Raw genomic sequence first — 21,682 nt, 5'->3', positions numbered from 1 at the left:
TCTTGCTACGTTTGTTAAATGAATTACTGCAATCATTAAGTTAGTAACATAGATAAGTGAATCTAGCTTCCCCGTTGATTTTGCATAACAGAAGGTTGCAAATGTGATCACATGAACCCAAGACACTGCAACTGTCATAAATATGAGCCAGTTGCCAAATATCTGAATTTTGATCATGTGACCATGGAGATGCTGCAATAAGTATGAAAAATGTTTGAAGTCACTGTTGTATGAATGGTCACTAGATGAACTGTTATAAGTCGAGGACTACCTGTAAGCATTTAACTTCAATTCAGTAGGACTGACTTTTAAGCAGCAGTAGCAGCTTTACTAAAAGTGCCATATAAATATAACGAATGTTTTACTATATTAAGCAACCTGAGAAGACTTCCTGCACACAATCATTTGTGCAGTAATATTAAAATGGCAGATTCAGATTATGTTGAGATAGTTTCTGTAGAATTTAGGTGGTATGTCTTGAATATTTTGCCTCCTTATAATTTTTTCTACTGCCTGCGCTAAAGGGAGGGTATAAGGAATTCTTTGCTGGTTTGCATCTTATAGAAAAGCTAATTCATCAGAAATATTCAGCAAATCTTTTTAAATGTATTAATGCAATTAACACTTATGTTATGACTAAGTCTTTAATTACAGCAGATGCTACAAGAAATGTTCTTCAAAAGCATGGGCATGCTAATGTTTTCATTGTTACTATGTACATCTTCCTCTTACTCAGGAGTAGATCTGTCTTTCCCTGCATGCAGTCACTTGTACAAGAGGGAGGAAATGGTAGTTAGCTAAAACAACCTAGTACTGTATGCTTCAGCTGTGCGTAACAAAATAAAAGCTATCTTCATGATGATAACTCTTAGAGTACTTTAGTGGCTGAGAAAGGCCAACATCAAAAGTCATGTTTTAATCCACCTATATCACACATCACTGATTGCCTTCCGGCTGATGCCACCCTCCTTTATGGGAAGATAGGGCCTATTTGATTGGCTTGATGGAGTTAAGCTTGACTGAGGTGAATTGATTAATTGATAGAGCCTACTGGATTCCAGATGGAGCTTGGCCTTTTTTCCAAGGATCGTATGAGTGATTCAGGTGAAGCCTTGGTTGCCATGTGGTTTACTGAGGAGCTCTGGGAAACAAAGCACCAGAAGAGGCTACCTGTATTTTTCCACCATAATTGCATATGCTGACAGCTATCCAGAGTGTGTTGCATAGGGACAGATGCTCTGCAGGGCTGCTGTGAAAATATTCTGGCTGTTTATCAGATACAGTTGGTCAAATACGTTCTGAGTTGGACTCTGATTGGACAGGCCTACCAAGGTATAGGCGCAATCTGATGGTGTGATCTGGGATGAATTCAAGTCACTGACTCTCGTGGAAATAGCCAGATCTGGAAGAATAGATATGTTCTGGGCACCATCAATTAAAAGTGAAACACACCACCTCTGTAGTGGCCCGTGGATTGACTTGCTCCCAAGATCTGTATGACTCTCACCCTGATGGTGCTTTTGAAAATCTTAAAGTACTGGCCATTTATCTAGGCTTTGGGGTTAGTATAGATGGGATTGTTTATAAAGTTTTGTGTTTGTTTTGCTGTTGGATTGCTATCTTGTGATTATTTTGTAATTGTTTCTGTGCTTATTTTGGTCAGTTTTCTGTATTTTGTTGATCGTTGTGAGCCACTGAGAGATGGTTGGAATTCAGTGGCATCCACATTGAATTCAATAATAAATAAAATCCACTTATGTTGATATTGGACATAGAAAAAAAAAGGATATCTTTCCAATGCAGAGAACATGCCACCTTCCTAATCATCATCTGAATCAGACAACACAAATTCTTCATATAACACACTTATTTATTTTAAAGTGAACCATGATTTTTAGTCAATTATTCCAATTTGGAGAGTTTATCAACACATAACCCAATTTAATCTTTTGTGGCCATTTTTTTTCATGTGAATACACCTCAGTTAAAGAGCTAATAAGTCTTTCATCTTCTATAGCTCATGGGAATGCACAAGATTGCCAAGGGATGATCTCCAATCCTGGTGTTATTTTCCATCGTTAGTGCAAACCAATTTCCATTTTCCAGAAGATCCGATTTAGGGCCTATGAAAAGTCTTCATCCAGCTGAATTTCTAGTGATCACAAGAATATGTCCATGCAGGTTTTTTGGCAACAATGCCTGCCTTCCTCTTTTAACCTGGATTTTCTAGTGGTCCCAGATCCCCGTTATTAACCAGGTCCAACTCTTAATTAGCCTTTTCCGTTCCAGCCAAGATCAGTTGGATATTGCCAATGTAAAAATGAGGCATTCCTCTCAAGGCGATTCATGGTCCCTTCCTACCCAAATGCTACTTTCTGTGCCTTAGATATTTATTTATTTATTTATTTATTTATTTATTTATTTATTTATTTATTTATTATTTATTTATTTATTTATTATTTATTATTATTTATTTATTATTATTTATTTATTTATTTATTTAATTTATATACCGCCCTATTCCTAAGGGACTCAGGGCGGTGAACAGCGAACGATAAAAATACATGTAATACAAACGTTAATAAAAAACCAATTAAAATATACTAAACACTCTGGTCCTAGATAATTCAAGACATCCCAGTTTAAAATAAAATCAAAAAAGCAATATAAAGGGAAAGTTAGGCCAGGCCAGCCTGCTGAAACAGGAATGTTTTGAGGGCACAGCGGAAAGTGCGCAGATCCGGAATCTTCTGTATCTCTGGGGGGAGCTCGTTCCAGATGGTGGGTGCCCTCACAGAAAAGGCTCTCCCCCTGGGGGCCGCCAGTCGACACTGTTTGGCTGAGGGCACCCTGAGAAGCCCCTCTATGGGAGCATACTGGGCGGTGAGAGGCTATTGGTGGCAGAAGGCGGTCTCGTAAGTACCCCGGTCCTAAGCCATGGCGCGCTCTAAAGGTGGTAACTAAGACCTTGAAGCGCACCCGGAAGACCACAGGGAGCCAGTGCAGCTCACGCAGGAGGGGAGCCACATGGGAGCGCCATGCTGCTCCCATAACTACCCGCGCGGCCGCATTCTGGACCAGCTGGAGCCTCCGGGTGCTCCTCAAGGGGAGCCCCATGTAGAGAGCATTACAGTAGTCCAGGCGTGAAGTGACGAGGGCATGAGTGACCGTATTTAACGAGATATAAAACAGAGGTCTTCAAACTTGGCAGCTTTAAGACTTGGGGACTTGGGGAGTTGAAGTCCACAAGTCTTAAAGCTGCCAGGCTTGAAGACCTCTGATATAAAAGAAGATAAAGGGGGGGGAGGGAAATCACCCCTATTTTTTTTTTAATTTCCCGGCCGCTGCGTTCTCGCGTTTCTAACCGTCGCCTACTCCGGGACGGGTCACGTGGTTTAGCGACCCGCGATTGGTTTGAGCTTGCCAGCCCGGTTGGAAGGGAAAGCGGCGGGCAGTTGCCTAGGCAACGCAGAGAGCGCTGCAGGGCCGAGAAGAAGAAGGAGGAGGAGGCGGGGGAGGGGGGTAGGAGGGGAGCGACTGGAGCCGCCGAAACGGCGTTGCTCTGTATGGGAGCCTTGCGTGGCGAGAGTGGCCGCCGTTGCCCCGCCAATCCCCGGGGGCGAGCTCCTCCGTGTCCCAAGCGCACCCGGGAACGACCCTGGACGGTGAGACTTGAGGGGAACTGATGAGCAGCATGTGGGGCGACCGGACGAGGAGGCAGCGGTTCTGCTTGGGAAGAGCGGAGAAGCTGATCTCAAGGGGGCTGAGGGGGGAAAGCACGAGAGGCGAGGCAGCGCGGGGGATTCTCCCTCTGTAAGCTGAGGGGACCTCGGAGGAAGGGTGGGGAGGGCTGTTGTAGGAAGAAACGGTGGCCGCCAGCCTGGCCGACTTTCAAAGCGGGTAGTAAGAGCTACGCCTGGGATTTAGGCAACAGGATATATACACGGGTTGGGAAGCTGGAGTGGGCGAGGAGGGCTATTTCTGTTTTCGCTCCGGTCCTCCTTGCCAAACAGCTTCCCAGAGACATCTGGCTGGCCCGCTCGCTTCTGTGGGAAGGGAGGCAGGATGGCCGAAAAGATGGGCCTTTTGATCTGATGCGGCAGGGCGCTCGCACCGGTTCAGACGCCGGAGAGGGGCTCCCCTGAGGGGTGGAGGGGGGAGCCTCCTGCTTTCCCATGACCCTCCGCCAGAGGCTCAGTGGGGATTGTCATCATTATCCCACCGACACCAGACTGACTCCCCTGCATTGGGTGGCATCCAAGTTTACTACAATAGGCATCCAAGTTTATTACAATAAGCAATAATTAAAAAAAAAAAACATACAAACACACGTATGTTGTGTTTAGGAATAGAAAGAAATGGTGATACTCCACTGCATAGAAGGGCCACTTTCATATCATCATAGGAATCAGATTGTCCTCATAACACGCTTATCCATTATCCATCCAGATCCAGTTTTGGTGGATTATCCCAATTTTCTGGCTTTATTTAATACATAACCCAAATTAATTTTATGGGCCTGTTTTGTGGGATCTGTTATATGAACGCATCCCAGCTAAAAAAAAAAAGAGAGATGATAGTTTTTCATCTTCTATAACTCATAGGAATGCACAACAAGACTAACAACAAGATCTTCAGTCTTCAGTGATATTTTCTGTCATTAACTGTGTTTGCTGGATTTAAAGGTTTGCTGAGTTAAACTGTGTATTCCTGTTTTGGGGATTTTTAGCTTTTAAGTTTTTGTACTTTCTGAGGGCATCTATTAAAGAAAAGAATGAAGTGTAGTAGAAAACTAAAATGCTGTTGCTCTTCCTTGGAATAATATTGCTATGCCCAAGGAGGTTTGTTGCCAAGAATATCTCTACAGGACTGCAATGTAGACCACTTAAAGAGATTATTAATATTATTTATCATCTGCAAACTCTGGTCTGTAAATATGTGTAAACTCAGCAACTACACACAGTATTGAGATCAACTGTGATGGTTGGGAACAAGTAGGTTTGCTTGCCAGAAATGCTGGCATTCAGTTGATAAAATTGGATTTTTTTGGTTTGGTTCAATAATGCTTTGCTGCTGCTGTGGTTAAATGCCTTTATTTGTATGATGAAACTGTTGGCAAACAAACATGATCTTTCAGCTACTTTTTTCTATCTCATATATTTAAGCCTTCATTGTATAAATATTTCCTTATCCTATTCTTTGAATAAATACTCTAATTCAAATTTTTTGTGGTGTTGGAAGAAACAGTTTGATTCTGGTTATCTGGGAACTGTATGTTCCAAGTAGAATTTGTGAATTCAGATCAGGAAGAGCTGCTCCATATTCCTCCTCCTAGAGAAATGGAGTGAGGAACAAGTTCTTTTGTATGGTTGCCCCATCCCATAAATAGCTTGCCTCCTCAGTCTTAGCCTTTAGGAAGCAATGAAAATGACACCTTTTTTGCCATTTTTGGTGTTTAAAAGGGAATTTGACGTGACTAAAACCTGTCATTCACACTATTCATTGCCCCTTCTTGTTCTTTGTAGATCATTGGGGGGGAGATTATGTTACTTGTAGGATGTGGAAGTTTTACATCTATAGCTAAAGCTGGGTACTTACAAGATTGCCTTCTGCCACCGATAGCCTCCCACTAGCCAATACGCTCCCACAGAGAGGGACTCCTCAGGGTGCCGTAGGTCAAATAATGTCAACTGGCGACCCCCAGGGGGAGAGCCTTCTCTGTGGGGGCACCTGCCCTCTGGAATGAACTGCCCCCGGAGATACGTATGATCCCTGACCTACGTACCTTTCGCGGTGCCCTCAAGACATTATTGTTTCAACAAGCTGGGCTGGCTTACACATGAATTTTAATGGTTTGTTTAGTTTTTAATAATTTTGGGGCCAAATTATTTAATATGTTTTTAAACTGTTTTTTAAATTTTATGGATATATGTGTTTTATTGTTGACTGTGCACCGCCCTGAGTCCCTCGGGAGAAGGGCGGTATAAAAATTTAAATAAATAAATAAATCATTTTTTTCTGTTGAATCTTTCCCCTATTTCCATCAAGTTATTAAATAATTAGAAGGAATAGCTGTTAGCAACGCAGTCAGGGAAGGTCAAATATGAATCAAGATGTAACAGCAAAGTTCATTTTAGGCAGTCAGGATGAATGGAGCAAGGTATAGAATTTGACAAAGTGATTTATACTATCATTTATCCTATCTATTTATACTTATGCCATTTTTAAAGTAGGGATCACTTATTTTAGTTATTTTACTTTAGAAGGTTTACATATTAAAATTGATAGCAAAATATTTATTAATGTAATTTATAACAAAACCTATATCTTTTTAGTTATTTTCTTTTCCTAAATATCAATTGAAAGTTAGTTATTCCAAGGTTATATTTTATTTAGTTTGTATAATTTTACCACAAAAATGAAAAGTGAGTTTCCCACTTCATAAAGGCTATTTGGCAAAACAGGATGTGTTAAATTATTACATAAGAAAAACAGCATATTATATGCTATAACTTGTTAGATGCTATGTTATAGATTACTATAGTGATAATACATGTAGATTAACATTATATAATATTTAATAACTCTTCTCTTTATGTTACCTACTTTAAGCTTTCATTATTACCTACAGTATTTCTCTGTCCTATTTCTATTGAATGAATACAATATATTGTACAGATATTCAGTTTAATGTAATTAATAAATTACAGTTTAAGTATTAGGAATTGGAGAGAATTTGCGAGAACATTTATTATTTACAATTTTTTTATTTGCCTAAACAATGCTTTTCAATTGAACATTTTGAAATTAAATATATTTTTCTTAAATAACATATTGTTGTATAAAAAGTCACAGACATTAATACATATAATGCAGAAATTATTTCTACAATTGTTAAGATATATATATATACATCACATTTGAAATACTTTTTTCTGTATGCACAGAAAAAGGGTTGAATGGCTTGGTTCCAGATGATAATGTATATACTATAAATACATTGTCTCTTAATACCAGCAGAAAATGAATTTGCCCAATAACCGCCTTGTTGCAATATTTTCAGGATCAGACTCAATAAAGATAATAAGAATTAGAGATTTAAATATATTTCTCTTTAATAATAATAGGCATTCTATATTCGCTGAATATTCAAGATAGAAGCAAGGAAAATGGTGAGGGTGGCTCCTTATATATACAAGGGGTGGAGCCAGGAATGGGAGTGGTAAATTATGAATACATTAAAATCCAAAGAATAAGTTAACCCCTGATGTCCCATATATACATTATTTACACAATAGAGAATAAGGCATTTACATCTGACAAATCCCCCTCTAAATGCCGGTTCGCTATACAACACCAATTACATTCAGATTCAGGACAATATAATACATACAATTTAGAAGTTAAATATTTGTGCTGTTTAGAAGGTAAAGGCTTCGTTAATATGTCAGCTAATTGTTCAGAAGTATCACAATGTATTGCTTTGATGAATCCATCTTGAGATAATTGTCTCACGTGCTTAAATTTTATATCAATATGCCTGGACCTTTGTCCAATGGCATCGGATCTGGATATTTCAATGGCTGCTTTATTATCTTCATGCACAACAAAAGGTAATGCAGGTTTTTTCCAAACATCTGAGATCAAGTCATTGAACCATACAAGGTTATTTGCAGCTTTGGATAAACAAACATATTCCGCTTCTGTGGTTGAAGTGGCTACCAGTTCTTGTTTACCAGTGTACCAGTAAACTGGACAATCATTCAATAGAAAAATATAACCAGAAGTACTCTTTCTGCATGATGTATCACCAGCCCAATCTGCATCCGCATAACAGGTAATTTTTGGTTCTTTGTCATTATTAGGTTCTAATACTAAACAAAAATCTAATGTACTTTTCAAATATCTTAAAATTCTTTTGACAGCTTCCCAATGATACATGGTTGGTTTGCTAACATATCTTGACAATAAATTGAGAGGTAATGCAATATCTGGTCTGGTCCAATTAGATATATAAAGGAGTGAGCCTATAACTGATCTGTAAAATGTATTATCTTTAAATTCAGGGGAAGACTCATCAGTGTTTCTAAGGAAATCAGTTTGCATAGGAGTGTCACAGGTTTTGGCATTGTTTAAATTACATTTGTTTAGAAGTTCAATGATCTTATCTTTCTGAGTAAGTTTGAATCCCCTTCTAGTTTTGTTAATTTGTACACCAAGGTATTTATTCACTTTACCTAGAGATTTCAACGAGAAATGTTCGTTTAACTTATTTACAAAGATTTCTCTGCTCTCTTTGTGTTTTCCTATATATAAAATATCATCCACATAAATTAATACAAATTCAATGTGATCATCACTCTTTTTTACAAAGAAACAGTTATCAGCAGTGGTAGCGTTGAAATCCATGGTCTTTAGTACTTTTACCAAGCAATCGTACCATCTCTTGCCAGATTGCTTTAATCCGTATAGACTCTTGTTTAATAACCAAATTTCATTCTTATTAGTGTATTGACTATGTGGTGCTCTTACATATATTTCCTTATCTAGTTTTGCGTGTAAATACGCAGTCTGTATGTCATATTGAAATACGTCCAGATTGAGTGCAGATGCTACTACTAGAGCAGTTTTAACACTCTCTGTCCTCACCGTGGGGGAGTATGTGTCAGTATAATCTTCTGGATATTTTTGTGCATAACCTTGTGCAACTAGTCTAGCCTTGTATAAAGTATTGCCTCCTTCTAGGTTCTTAATTTTATAAATCCACCTGGTACCTATAATTGTTTTATCCTTAGGTGCGATCGCAGGAGTGAATACATTTAATCCTTGCAAACTTTCCATCTCTTTTTTCATAGCTAGTTCCCATTTTTCTCTTTCTTCACGAGGGAGTTTTAATACTTCCTCATATGTATTAGGTGTTATTTGTTCTCCATTCATATGCATTATGTAATCTTTGTATTTACTTGGTATTTGATTTCTATTGTTTCTAATAGCTCTTTCAGGTTTGCTATGGTTGTCGTGCAAATATCTAGCTTCCTTTTTTGTTAATGTGTCTGTCTTTATTTTATGCTGACTATTTGTCCAAGTTTTGGTTTTGTTCTTATTTTTGTTAATGTTTTGATTTTCTATTGTCCCTTCCTCGCAAGATATCGCATCTTTGCATTTATTTGGAAATATTTCATTAAGGTGCAGTTTAGACCAATTGGCCTGCTCATGAAACACAGCTGTTCTGGAGACTATAAATTTGTTATTATTATCAATGAATCTGTACCCTTTGGTTCCAGTTTCATATCCCATAAATCTTAATCTTCTGGATACGTTTTCTCCCTTTCTCCTCAACTGCTTAGGTATGTGCACATCTGCAGTGACTCCAAATATGTGCATGTGTGCTAATTTAGGTTTCCTATTGTACATCACCTCATACGGTGTCTTATTCACAATACTGGACCAGGTTCTATTTTGAGTGTAATTTGAATAATGTAGGGCTTCTGACCAGAATTGTTTGCCTAAACCAGCATCCTCTAATGTGCATCTAATCATGGTTTGTAGTGTGGAATTCTTTCTCTCTGCAATCCCGTTTTGAAACGCAGAAAATGGATTGGACGTGAAATGTAGCATTCCCCTATCCTTTAACCATTGGGAGAATTCTTTAGACATGAATTCACATCCCCTATCTGTCATAATTTGTTTTATTCTGATATTATGTTGTGTTTCTATGCGTTTGTAGAATTCCTTAAATTTCTGAAAGGTTTCATCCTTGTGCTTTAATGTGTAAACAAAACCATAGCGACTATAATCATCCACTATTGTTAGAAAGTAACGTTTTCTATAGGTAATTGATGGAGTTAATGGACCAACTAAATCCATATGTACTAAGTCAAAAATATTGTTAGTTGATCTGTTAGATTTTTTTGGTCTGGGACTGGTTTTTAGTTTGGTGGATTTACATACTGAGCATTCCAAATAATTTTCACAATTTTTTATTTTGACACCTTCTGCGTGTTCAGTCATTTTTTGAACTACAGGAAAGCTTGCATGTCCTAACTTCCTATGTAAGATGTGAGCACACTCATCATGAATTGGTTTACCTATTTTTGGTTTCTTCTCATTGTGTGTATTTTTGTGATCATGAGATATTTTACATTCATCATTGTCACTGTTACTAACATTTTCATCATCTGCTTCAATACAATCTTCCATATTTGAATCAATGTTATGTAACCATCTTTCTTTCGTTATCAGATAGGGTAGACCTCCTTTTATCATCACAGTGCCTATATTTGTTTTGTCCTTCTCTAAAGTTGCTTTCCCCTTTGAGAAAACTATATTGATGTCAGAATCTCTGCTTAGTTTTATAGCACTTAGTATGTTATGAGGTATTTCTGGGATTAATAATACCCCCTCTATTTTACCTAAACCAGGCAAGGTCACATTTCCTCTGCCTAATACTTGAACCTTTTCTTGATTAGCTACCTTTATCACAAACTTATCTTCTGTAAATGAAGATAATATACTTTTGTTGTTAGTGGTGTGATTGGTTGCACCAGAATCAATAAGCCAATTATTGTTCTCATTTTGTTGTGTTTTGGTGTTTTCTTGTTTGTTTAGTCCATTTAGTGACCCAGATTTTCTCTCTTTTGAATTTTCTCTACCCCCTCTACTTTCTCTGTAATTTGGTGGGCTTCTATATTTGTGTCTATCTGTGGAAGACTGTCTATAATTGTATTTGCTCCTATATTCTGGCCTATGTCTCTCCCTTGAGACTTTGGGACAGTCTCTTCTACTGTGTTCCCTGGACCCACAATTGTGGCATCTAAAGACTTCATTATATTTTTCTTGGAAAGCTACTTTCCTAAAAGATTTGTGTTCTGTTTGATTACTGGAACGATTTTTGCTTGAATTGTCTTCTGCTATCAATTTGTTAGATAGACTTTCTATGGTTAAATATCCTAAATTAATAGTATCTAAGTGTGACATAAAGCTATCCCATGATGGATCAAGTGAATTGATAATAACACTTTTCATTGTTTGATCTGAAATCACTTCCCCCCTCAATTGCAGCTCAGCTCTTATTTTGTTTAGAGATATCAAATGCTCACTTATAGAAACCCCTGGTTTCACTCTAGAAGAAAAGAAATCCTTAGACATTCTTGTAGTTGTAGCTACGCTATCGCTGTGAAATAGATTAAACATGCATTGAATTATTTCTGACACAGTTAGGTTTGATTTGATGCTATGATACATTGCAGGAGATACGCTAGATATTATTATGAAAAATGCTCTATGATGTAAACAATCTATTTTTAAAGTCCAAGGTCTTCTTGGAGGACTAGTTATAAAGAATAGTAAATTTTCTTTCATAAAGACAACCTGAAGCTGTTGATACCACTCTTGTAAATTAATGCCATCAATTCTAAGTTTTGGGAAGTCACTGGGTAAGTTCCCCACATTATTTTGTCCATTACTTACAACCTGAGGCAGTCCGTGGTCTCGCAAGTGCAGGAAATTACAGAACGGCATGGGGATGCTCGCAACGAGTCTGCGCGGTTCTCTGGCCAGTTCAAGTCTTTCGGGGCCGTCTACGTAGCTTTGCACATGCGCGTTGCTCATTTCTTCCTTGGCGTCGTCGTGGAAGGTTCTCTCCATTTCAGCTCTCTCGTTCCGCTCCTCTTCAGATGAGTCGGTCTCTGGTTCGGTTTTAGGGGTTCTGGTGGTGGCGACAGCTCTTCTCTTTCTTTCGTGTGCGTTGGCACTTGATCCGGTCTGCGGTGTAGGACGGAATCGGCATGGCTCTCTGGGCTCAGGTGTCGTCGCCTTCGAAGTCAGGATGGGATCGTGCAGGTCTCGAGTTGTCGGTTTGATCTCTTGCTTCTTCGTTGGTGCCTTGGAAATTTTCAATCTTGGCCCAAAAGCAGCAAAAAGCGTTTTCATTGCTGACTTTACTTGAGACTTTGTTAAATCGTCTTCACTTTCTGATTCTGGTTCTTCTGAAGAGTTTGAGTCTTCTTTTTCACTTTCGTCGTCTGATAGCGTTTTTCGCGCCAGAAATTTTGAACTGAGCGTTTTGATTGGCTCTGCTCCATTCTCTTTTGAAGTTCGTTGAAACCAAGATGGCTGCCATTCAAAATTTCGCGCGGGATCACATCTTTTCTTTTTTACAACGACTTTCTCAGTATTCATTTCACTCACAGTTTTTTGATCTTTGGGTTTTTTTTTAACGACGTTTTTCTCTCTCGCTGCTCCGTTGTTCTTCAGTATTTCTTGGAGGTTCGCGATGAGGCTTTCATCGTTCTTCTGGCTTTTTAGTATCTTCAATATCTCTGACCTGAGTTCGTTATTTTCTATTTCGATTTCTTCCTGGTCATTATTTTCATTTATCAGTTCTTCTTCTTCAGTGGTGTATTCTTCGGATTCTCTCGAAATCGCGTTAGTGGATTCGTTGATCATCTCTTGTTCAGTTTCTATTTCCTTGCTGTAGGCCCTGGTGTTGGGCCTATCTTTCTTAGACATTTTTAATTATTTATTGAGTCAATTAACCATCCTCTGCTACCAGCTTGTTGCAATATTTTCAGGATCAGACTCAATAAAGATAATAAGAATTAGAGATTTAAATATATTTCTCTTTAATAATAATAGGCATTCTATATTCGCTGAATATTCAAGATAGAAGCAAGGAAAATGGTGAGGGTGGCTCCTTATATATACAAGGGGTGGAGCCAGGAATGGGAGTGGTAAATTATGAATACATTAAAATCCAAAGAATAAGTTAACCCCTGATGTCCCATATATACATTATTTACACAATAGAGAATAAGGCATTTACATCTGACACGCCTGTTAATTAACTTTGGTAATGTCTGTTTATAAGACAGAAATATTTGTACTGAACACAGAAGCAGGAAACACACTGTTGGCACAATTTTGTTTCTTTCAAAACTTGCTTCCAGGCAAGTCAGTTATTTATATATTTCAAATCTTTACTTTTCACACAGAAAATTAGATTAAAAATTATAGTGTTATTTGTGCATGATCTGATTCAGAAATCAATAGCTTAATACATTATTTCTACATTAGCTGAGCTATCTTTGGGGTATTTTTGTACAATGGAGAAAGTGTATGAAATTTGTCTGACCTTTGAAAAAGTTCAACTCTATCTGCTGTGAAGTAGTTCAGAGAATTTGCAATTGTTGAAGGTCTACATATTCTTTGAAATATAACATCTAGATGTTCAGAGTAGTTCCAGCAGTTGTAAACTTTACCTTAGAGCCATTTGATGAATTGCAGTAGTCAGAAGGTTGAATAATTCTTCCTCTAAAAATGAGGCTGCTTACTTCTATCATAGCAGTTGAGAAGATGTATTGTACTAATACTAGAATCATCTCAAGTGAAATGTTTAATGTTAAAAACTAATGTGACATTTAAATTTGCTGAATTTCTCAAACAGGATTTGGCAAATTAAGTAGGAAAATATTGCCTATATTATTGAATACAGTAGGAAAGTGCTTCAATACTTTGGTTAGGAATACAAATGAATCTATGAATCTGGATTCACATATCACATACTAAATAAAAATATGGTTGATTTGATTTTGGCTCAATATGATCCTGTATGAACTAAGCCATTATTCTTAGTAAACCATGATTAGTGTGATGTTAAACCAGCTTTTTTTCCTATTGCTTATGTTTTGTTTCTCAAATGTATTTATTTTAATTTATTGCATTAATTTAAATGGCCACCCGTCTCATGAGCATTACTCTGGGCAGCTAAAAACATGTTAAAAGTAATTTAGGGTAAATATGTGCAATGGTCACTGAAGGAAAACCCAGACAAAACAATTGACAGAAAGGTGTCATATGATAGAGGCTGAGAGGAGAGGTCTAGGTAGCACTAGTTTAGATAAGTTTATTTATTTTTCTACCAATTTGAAAATCTGTATTAGATAATATGGTTAGTGTTATCTATTCACTTTACCTGGTGAGTTCTTTAAAATATGGTTAGTCTATTTAACTATCTATTTATCTGAACCGATCATACAGGTCAGCTTTTTCTCATAGTCCAGATATGGTGGGTTACAATCTCCAAGAATTCTTACTGTAAATTTTGACTCCTATAGAAGAATAGATACTGTACTAGATTGGGGGAGTTGAGTTAAATAAATGAAATATATAGGCAGATTATTTTATGCCCATAGTATATTATACCCATGATAATATTTCTGCAGCATGTTTTGCTTCCATGATGTTGACTGCTTTCCTTATTGAGATCTGTCAAAGCTATCTTTCTGGAAGTATTAGACAATTATAGCAAGTCATGCACTGACATGCGAAAGAAATCTCTACATTGTATATCTAAATTGATTTTTGTAGTTTATTAAATTGTATTTATCAAGCGGCGCAGTAGCCTAGAGGTGAAGACGCTTACCTCCCACTCGGAAGGCTGAGAGTTCAACCATAGGCAGCAGCAGATGTTTCTCTATCAGGGTGCAAAGAGGAAATATTTGCTGTGAACTCCGCGTAGGCGTCAGGAAGGGCTTCTGGCCAGTAAACGCTCAGCAATTCAGGTCATGGGTTGACTCCACCCTGACTAAAGGGATTAAAGGGTCATAAAAAGGAAAAAAGGCATTTATATTTTCTTGTTGATAGCTTTAATTTTTTCTTTAGAGTAATGAATGAAGGTTTGTTATAAAAAACAAAACAGTCAAAAACTGTTCATTCTGTTTTGAGGTTTAGAAAGTGTATTAAAAATAAACTGGAAAAAAGGAATAACTTAGTTATGATATACGTTACTTTGCGTTGCAGTATCCTAACTACCTCATGACCAGTGATATCAATAGGGTAATTAGTATTAACATACAGGTAGTCGCGCACGCTCACATTTGCAAACTGGTAGCAAAGGTAAGTGAATACCAACCAACCCTGTGGAGAGTAAATTAGAATTTGGAAGTTAAGCAAAAACCCGTAGCCTAAATTTGTTTCCAGAAAAACAAATGCTAAGATCAGATATATTCAATTAAATGCCAGGAAACTCAGATACAGAGAAAGTTGAATTGAGTAACAAGGTAGTGAAAGTGCTAACAGCAAGAATGCTAACTAGAGTAGTTAGGATATAACAAATATTGCTGGAAACTAATGTCTAGCTAGCTTTAGATAATGGCTAGAAGAATATAAGGGCTTCAGATATAGCCCCTTGTTTCAATTCTAAGATGACATCATATTTGCTCATTAGCTCATGTATCTAACCATATTATTACATACATATGCTTAACTCAAATAATTAAAAACCTATTAATTGCATACCTCTATAGAGGACTATAAATCTCCCTATTTAGACTTGTCTTTGCCTCCATACCTATTAGGATCTTAAATGAAGTATGCTGGTCTCTGATTTAAACAAATTCAAAAATTATCCTGCAGGAGTTTTATTAGAGAGAGAGGGTTTATCAATAAATTTACTTGAAACACCTTTAATTGTTGGAAATCTAATGTTTAATAAAAGTTCTTTGAATTAGGAAATCAAAATGTCTTTGTTTATATCTTCATAAATTAAATCATTCTTCCTCTAGTGGAAGTTAATCTAGTTTAATTGTAGTTGAAACTAAATTAGGAAATGCAATATGATGTTAGTTTGCAAAGTAGACAAGTTATTTTGTAAATGTTGTTATAGTTAATATATTTTAAACAATCACATTGACATTTTGGTCAATAATGTTTCTGTCCTCTTCATTTTTCTACTATTATTAAGAATTATGTGTTTGTCCCTTCTATTAGTAAATGCTTAGATAGCATTCTAATAGAGGCTATGAGAACTTTCTCACTGAAATTTCAACTCAGACATAAAATCCAGACATAACATTATTACTGCCTGTTATTATATAGCATAGGCATAATGTGCACTTTATAATCTCACAAATTATTTTTTTTCTTGTTTACAGGTCTATTTCTTTCTTAAAGGAAAAATGCATACACAAAAGTTTGAGTGGCAATATTTCATCTTTAGATTGCTGATACTTTTGATATATGTTGTAAGTAGATAAACATTTTTCTTATTATGCATTGTATGTTGTACTAGTAAATGTTCTTGCAATAAAAAAAACTAAGTAATTGGATAGTTGTTTTATAACCACAAACCAGCATGTGAAGCACTATAAAGTTTGTATTATTTGTTTGTATTGTTTGCTTACACTGCGGCAAGGGAATTACTCTTTTATAAATGTTGACTTACTGACCAAATGTCATTATTTATTATATCAGATTAATCTGATCAATATCAAGTTGATTAACACAAGTTGACATCAACCTTAGGATAGCTAAGTTAGTATATATTTATTTTAATGTAAAAAAAAACAAGAACAACTGTCTATTCCCAGGTCCTTGGAAAAAACTCGATAGGTTGAAAAAAATATCAGATCCAATCTAAACATCTGGTGGACTGACAAATAGTAATAATAATAGGGCATCTGGCTGACTGCAAAAAACCATAATAATATTGTACTAGAATATTTACAAAAAATACATTTTGCCTGCAAGCAAGTACTGGTGGGACCACAAAATGATAAAGTAATAGAAAACGAAGAAGCTGAAGTATTCTGAGATATCAAAATTTAAACAGACCTGCCACATAACACCCCAGACTTAACAACTGTTGATGAGAAAGACAAAAAACATGGTAATACTGGAAAAAGCAGAAGAGCAGAGAAAGAACTGAAGAAAATCACAAAATACAAAATCTGCAAATAAAGGTAGAATGACTATGGCAAAAGAAAGCAAAGATATACCAATAGTAATAGGTAACTTGGGTACAACTTCAATACCATTGCCATAGACAAAAATTACCATCAGTCAACTGCAAAAGGCAGTTTTCCTTGGAACAGCTTGCATTCTGCAACAATAACTTTAATGTCATCAAACAACAACACCTGCCTATCCCCAGGTTCTTGGAAAGGTCTCAATAGGTAGATAAAATTGCCAAATCCAGTCTAAACATTTGGCTGGCTGTGCGACCAACCATCATAATAATATAAGCATGGGTGATTTCTGAGTTGCCTAAAAATTGCAGATGCAAAGCAATCTGTACAAATCATTTGGAGGGGTGGTACACAAATGAACTTGCTGCTGCTGCTGCAAGTTTTGAAGCCCGAATGTGGTTATTAAAATGGCAAAATTTCATCTCTGCAATATACATGTGAGATAGGTTGCCTTGAGATAACACAAGTAACCCCCACGCACCAAGTCATCCTTGTGTGAGGATTTTAGCACGGGTCTCCCCTATTCAAGTTCAATACCTTAACTACTATATGTCTGTGGAGATTCTTCCAGTTATATATGTTCCCGAACTTTGATTAGCAATTCCAAGTACATTTCTGTAGCTATGTATTTTCTTGGGAGGAAATTTTGAGTATATATAGGACTGTATTCTTGAAAGATTTATTTCTTTAACAATGTAATCTTAACTGCTTCCCTTTTGTTTGTAGTTAAATGTTATAATTTGTGAAACTGGAGAGTGTAGAGAGCAGGAGTATAGAGATCATGATGGAAACTGTATATTGTGTGAACAATGTGGCCCTGGAATGGAATTATCTAAGGTATGTTCATATAAAATTCTGAAAATTATTCTCTTGATTTTTCAGGTATGATAATTACTAAATATATTTCTCCACTACATATAGCACTGAAAAAGCACTTGTAAATTAACTATTTTGGAAGTTGCAATATTATTTACTAGAGAAGTATTTTCATAGTTTAAGGGTTAAACATTCATACATTATATTTGTATGGCCACCCATCTCACTTAAGGCAATGCAGGGCCACAGTGTAGGCTTATTGTATTCATGTTGTCCCATAGAAATTATTGCACCGGTTGCCACATTTTCCAGCAATTAGGCAGCCTCATTTAGTGTACATTGTAATAGATGAGACATGATCATACTCCTGCTTCATTTAAGGCTGAAGCTGGATCAGCAGGCCATGATTTCTACTTGCCCATTGAGTAGTACCTAGCAATCCAGGAGGATCCTCAAGTCATGGGTTCTCCCTTAGCATCACTTCCTGGAAAGGCAGCATGTGAGAATCTCAGTGGACAAACAACAACTCTTATTTTGCTTGAGTTTAGTTTCACTTGATTTGTCTCATTCAGATTCTAATTATCTTCAAATATTGAATCAAAACATTGACCACACTGCCAGATTGGTGATGTACATTTGGATGTGATCAGCAATTTGCCGATATTGCACCCCATACTGATAGATGCTTCTCCCACTGGCTTTATATAGAAGTTAAAAAGAACTGAGGCCTGTAGCACTCCATAAGTAACAACACCAGGTTGATGTTTCTTTCTCTATAAAGAACTGGATCTGCCTATATGATAATTGTCTAACAATAGATTATTTTTATTTATTGTGCAAATTTATTTTCCCCTCTTGTAAACAGCCCCTATTAGGAAGCAGTTTTTAGAGGAACTGTAGGATTATCTTAGTATTTTTTTTAAATTTTCCCACATTTTTTTACTTGATAGAATTTTATGCTGCTATTATATTTTTTGATATTTTGTTTGGTTATATACAATTTCATGTATTTTATGTGAGCCCCCGTGTATTGCAGAATGTGATAGATAGATAGATAGATAGATAGATAAATAGATAGATAGATAGATAGATAGATAGATAGATAGATAGATAGATAGATAGAGATAGAGATGTATTTTGCATTATACTTAACATTATATTTAGTTGTATAGCTTTTTCTATTGTTTATATAAAATAATAATTGTAAGCATTTTTTTGATCATATACACTTTAAGCTTAGCTCAGCAAGTTTATATTAAAATTATTTTTCTGGTATTCATATACTTGCTTGAAGGACTTCACAGGCTAGCTTCTAAATTTTGACATTGTTGGCATAGTTTAAAGATGGACATGACAGCAATTTCCATAAGTTTATAATAATGAAGCAGTGGGAATCCACTGAGTCCTTTTTCATTCAAATACTAGGGTTTCTGAGATAAAGTGGATAAGTTAGTATTTCTTATAAAAGTAAAGGGGATTATTAGCAATGGACAGCACTTTAGGAACTGCTGAAAAGATTATTTTATCTCTAGAAAGTTTTTATTTTCAGATATAATTACCCTGAGACCTCATTTCATCTTTGTTGCTTCCCATTATCATGTCTCTTTAAGTGTCACAGTAGCGTTTGTTAATCCCACAGGAATGCGGTTTTGGATATGGCGAGGATGCCCAGTGCATGACATGCAGGCCAAACCGATTCAAAGAGGACTGGGGCTTTCAAAAATGCAAACAATGTTTGGCCTGTGCTTCAGTAAATCGATTTCAGAAAAGCAATTGTTCTGCCATTAGCAATGCTGTTTGTGGAGACTGCTTGCCTGGGTAAGTTATAGAAGGAATTATGAAGGACTGTAAATAATTTGTATTCTCAGTTTTGGCTGGCTCTGCTACTTAAAGTTGTCAAATTGCTTCTGTACACTGCAGTGAAAACTTGCTTTCATGGTTTAAATTGAGAGGAGAGAATGTCTGTTGCTTCCAAATGTCCATTCAATATAAATATTTATAATATTAATAGTAAAGGCATTTATTTTTATTTAAGAAATGATGCAGTTTACATCATTACACAATCTTAATTATACAACTGATGTAAATTGATATGTAAAATTGTCCACTGGGTATTAAGTCTATTACATCAAAGTCAGTCTGCTAGGTTTTCCTTCTACCATGTCTTCCAGATGTGATAGGTGATTATATCCTGAAGCCTTGTTCTTAGGGTGTTCTAATGAAAAGTCATCTCACAATAGCAGAACTTCCTTTTCTTCAGAATTCCATAATGCGTTGCATATTGTTCAGATATGTATAAAGGAGAGATAGAAATACCATATTTTAGGTGGAAATGTGGAGATCTTAAAAATGGCCCAAGAAGAGTTGCTCACATAGCCCGCCCTCCCTCCTTGACCTCCCAGTGATGAGTTGGAAATCTGGAAAAAAGGATTAATTTATGCTGGTTTCAGTGTGACTATACCTCTCAATATGATCCAAGAGTCTAATAAATTAATTTTGCAGATCACATGAAAAATTGCACCGGCACGCAAGCAAATGCAAGTGCACTTCCCTATCAGATTTCCAATTGAACCTTATTTACCTCAGGATTTTAGGCCAAAGGCTTGAACTTGTAGGATTTATGGGGGCAGTGAGCCTAGAAACCTGTTTTTTTGTTTTCCCCAGAATTCACTGGGTTGCAATGATGGATTTCAATGTTATGATTGCCAAAATTCGGCATACTGTTTCCTGCCATTTTAGTTAGTTCTGTATAGTACTGTTCACCATTTTAAAAACAATTTTGATAAAACTTAAGAAAAAGGAAAATCTTGCCCATGCTTGTGCACTTGAGTTGACTCTACTCATTTTTTATCATTGCTGTGCTCACCGCTGTCCTCATTTTTCTGTTTAATAAAGCATTTAAGTGTCCTAGACCATCAGAAGAGTGTCACTACCTGAATCTCTTGCTTAATCTCCGTTTATACGATCCCATCTTATTTCAATATCATTTTATTGATGTTATTAGCATAATTCTGTATTGAGGGTTTTTTTTCTTTCAGATATGGGAAATGTGATATTTTTCTTGTGTCTTCCAGATTTTATAGAAAGACAAAGCTTGGTGGCTTTCAGGATATGGAATGTATTCCTTGTGGTGATCCACCTCCTCCTTATGAACCACATTGTAAGTGCTTCTGATATTAAAATATTAGAACATTCATGATGTAAATTGCATTTTCCTGGTTACTACGACAACCTGGATGACCTGGATTGCTATCACTAAGTAATGCGGTCATTAATTTCATACTTTACCACCGCATCACTTAGCAACATCAATCCCAATCCCTAATTGGTGTTACAGCTCCAGGACTACCTGTATGTTCATAATTATTCCCTGGAGCACACAAAGAGTGTAATTCTGAAGAAGTTCCATATGTTTGTGGGCTTTGTGAAGCCCCCTTAAAAAACAAAGTTCCCTATATTCTCTTGAGAAGTACTACTTGCTAGGAGAAAAGCACAAGGCTGCCACAAGGCCAGCAATTTCTGCAAGAGAGCTGAGCCTTGCATCATATCAGCCAGGCTCCTGTGCAACCCCACTCCCTAAAAGGTAAGGTAGGTATTGCTTGGCCCTGGGTGAGGAGCAGGTTGACTCCTGCAAGTCCTTTGGGTGGCCACATGGCTGTAAATGTTCTCCATTTGCCAGTCCGTTTTGCTCTTTTGCCTGGCTGAATGGCCGGCTTGAGAGCAGGATGAGGCCTGGGGAACCCCGAGGGACAAGGTGGGATAGGCCTTGGGAGGCCTGGGGCAGGCTAGTCTGGGCCTGCAATAGCCCTTTAATGGTCTGCCCCATCCCTGAGGCACCTGATGCTCCACTTAACGACCTGCACATTAATGGCAGACTCCATTACAGGAAAAGTTGAGGATTATTGTAACAGCTGATAGGAATGGTGAGTTACATAGTAAAGCAAGAGCTGACAGGTACAAGAGTTATGCAGTGCAAGGTGAAAGTTCCCTCCTGCTGTTTCACATAATCTCTCTCATGAACTGTTCAGCTCTCACAGTCAACTGAGATCATTGCTAATGCACTGTGCAATCCCCCATGCATGTGTTATTTGGAACAGCTGTGGTGCACATTGAGGGTTCTC

At 36.9% G+C, this 21,682-nt stretch overlaps 1 protein-coding gene across 1 annotated transcript in view; it reads left to right on the top strand.

The window, feature by feature from the left end:
• Positions 1–3,566: 3,566 nt before the first annotated feature.
• The window catches only part of TNFRSF19 (TNF receptor superfamily member 19), a 32,512-nt gene continuing 14,396 nt past the window's right edge, over positions 3,567–21,682 (top strand). Inside the window, exons 1-5 of the mRNA XM_070943903.1 lie at positions 3,567–3,665; positions 15,933–16,022; positions 17,472–17,582; positions 19,201–19,379; positions 20,636–20,721. Coding sequence (XP_070800004.1) covers positions 3,567–3,665; positions 15,933–16,022; positions 17,472–17,582; positions 19,201–19,379; positions 20,636–20,721 — 565 coding nt within the window. The remainder of the gene's footprint in view (positions 3,666–15,932; positions 16,023–17,471; positions 17,583–19,200; positions 19,380–20,635; positions 20,722–21,682) is intronic.

Source organism: Pituophis catenifer, unplaced genomic scaffold (assembly GCF_029215685.1).
Source record: "Pituophis catenifer annectens isolate HBS135680 unplaced genomic scaffold, rPitCat1.0.hap2 SCAF_4, whole genome shotgun sequence".
NCBI lineage: Eukaryota > Metazoa > Chordata > Lepidosauria > Squamata > Colubridae > Pituophis > Pituophis catenifer.
This window is presented reverse-complemented; position numbering and strand designations above follow the sequence as displayed.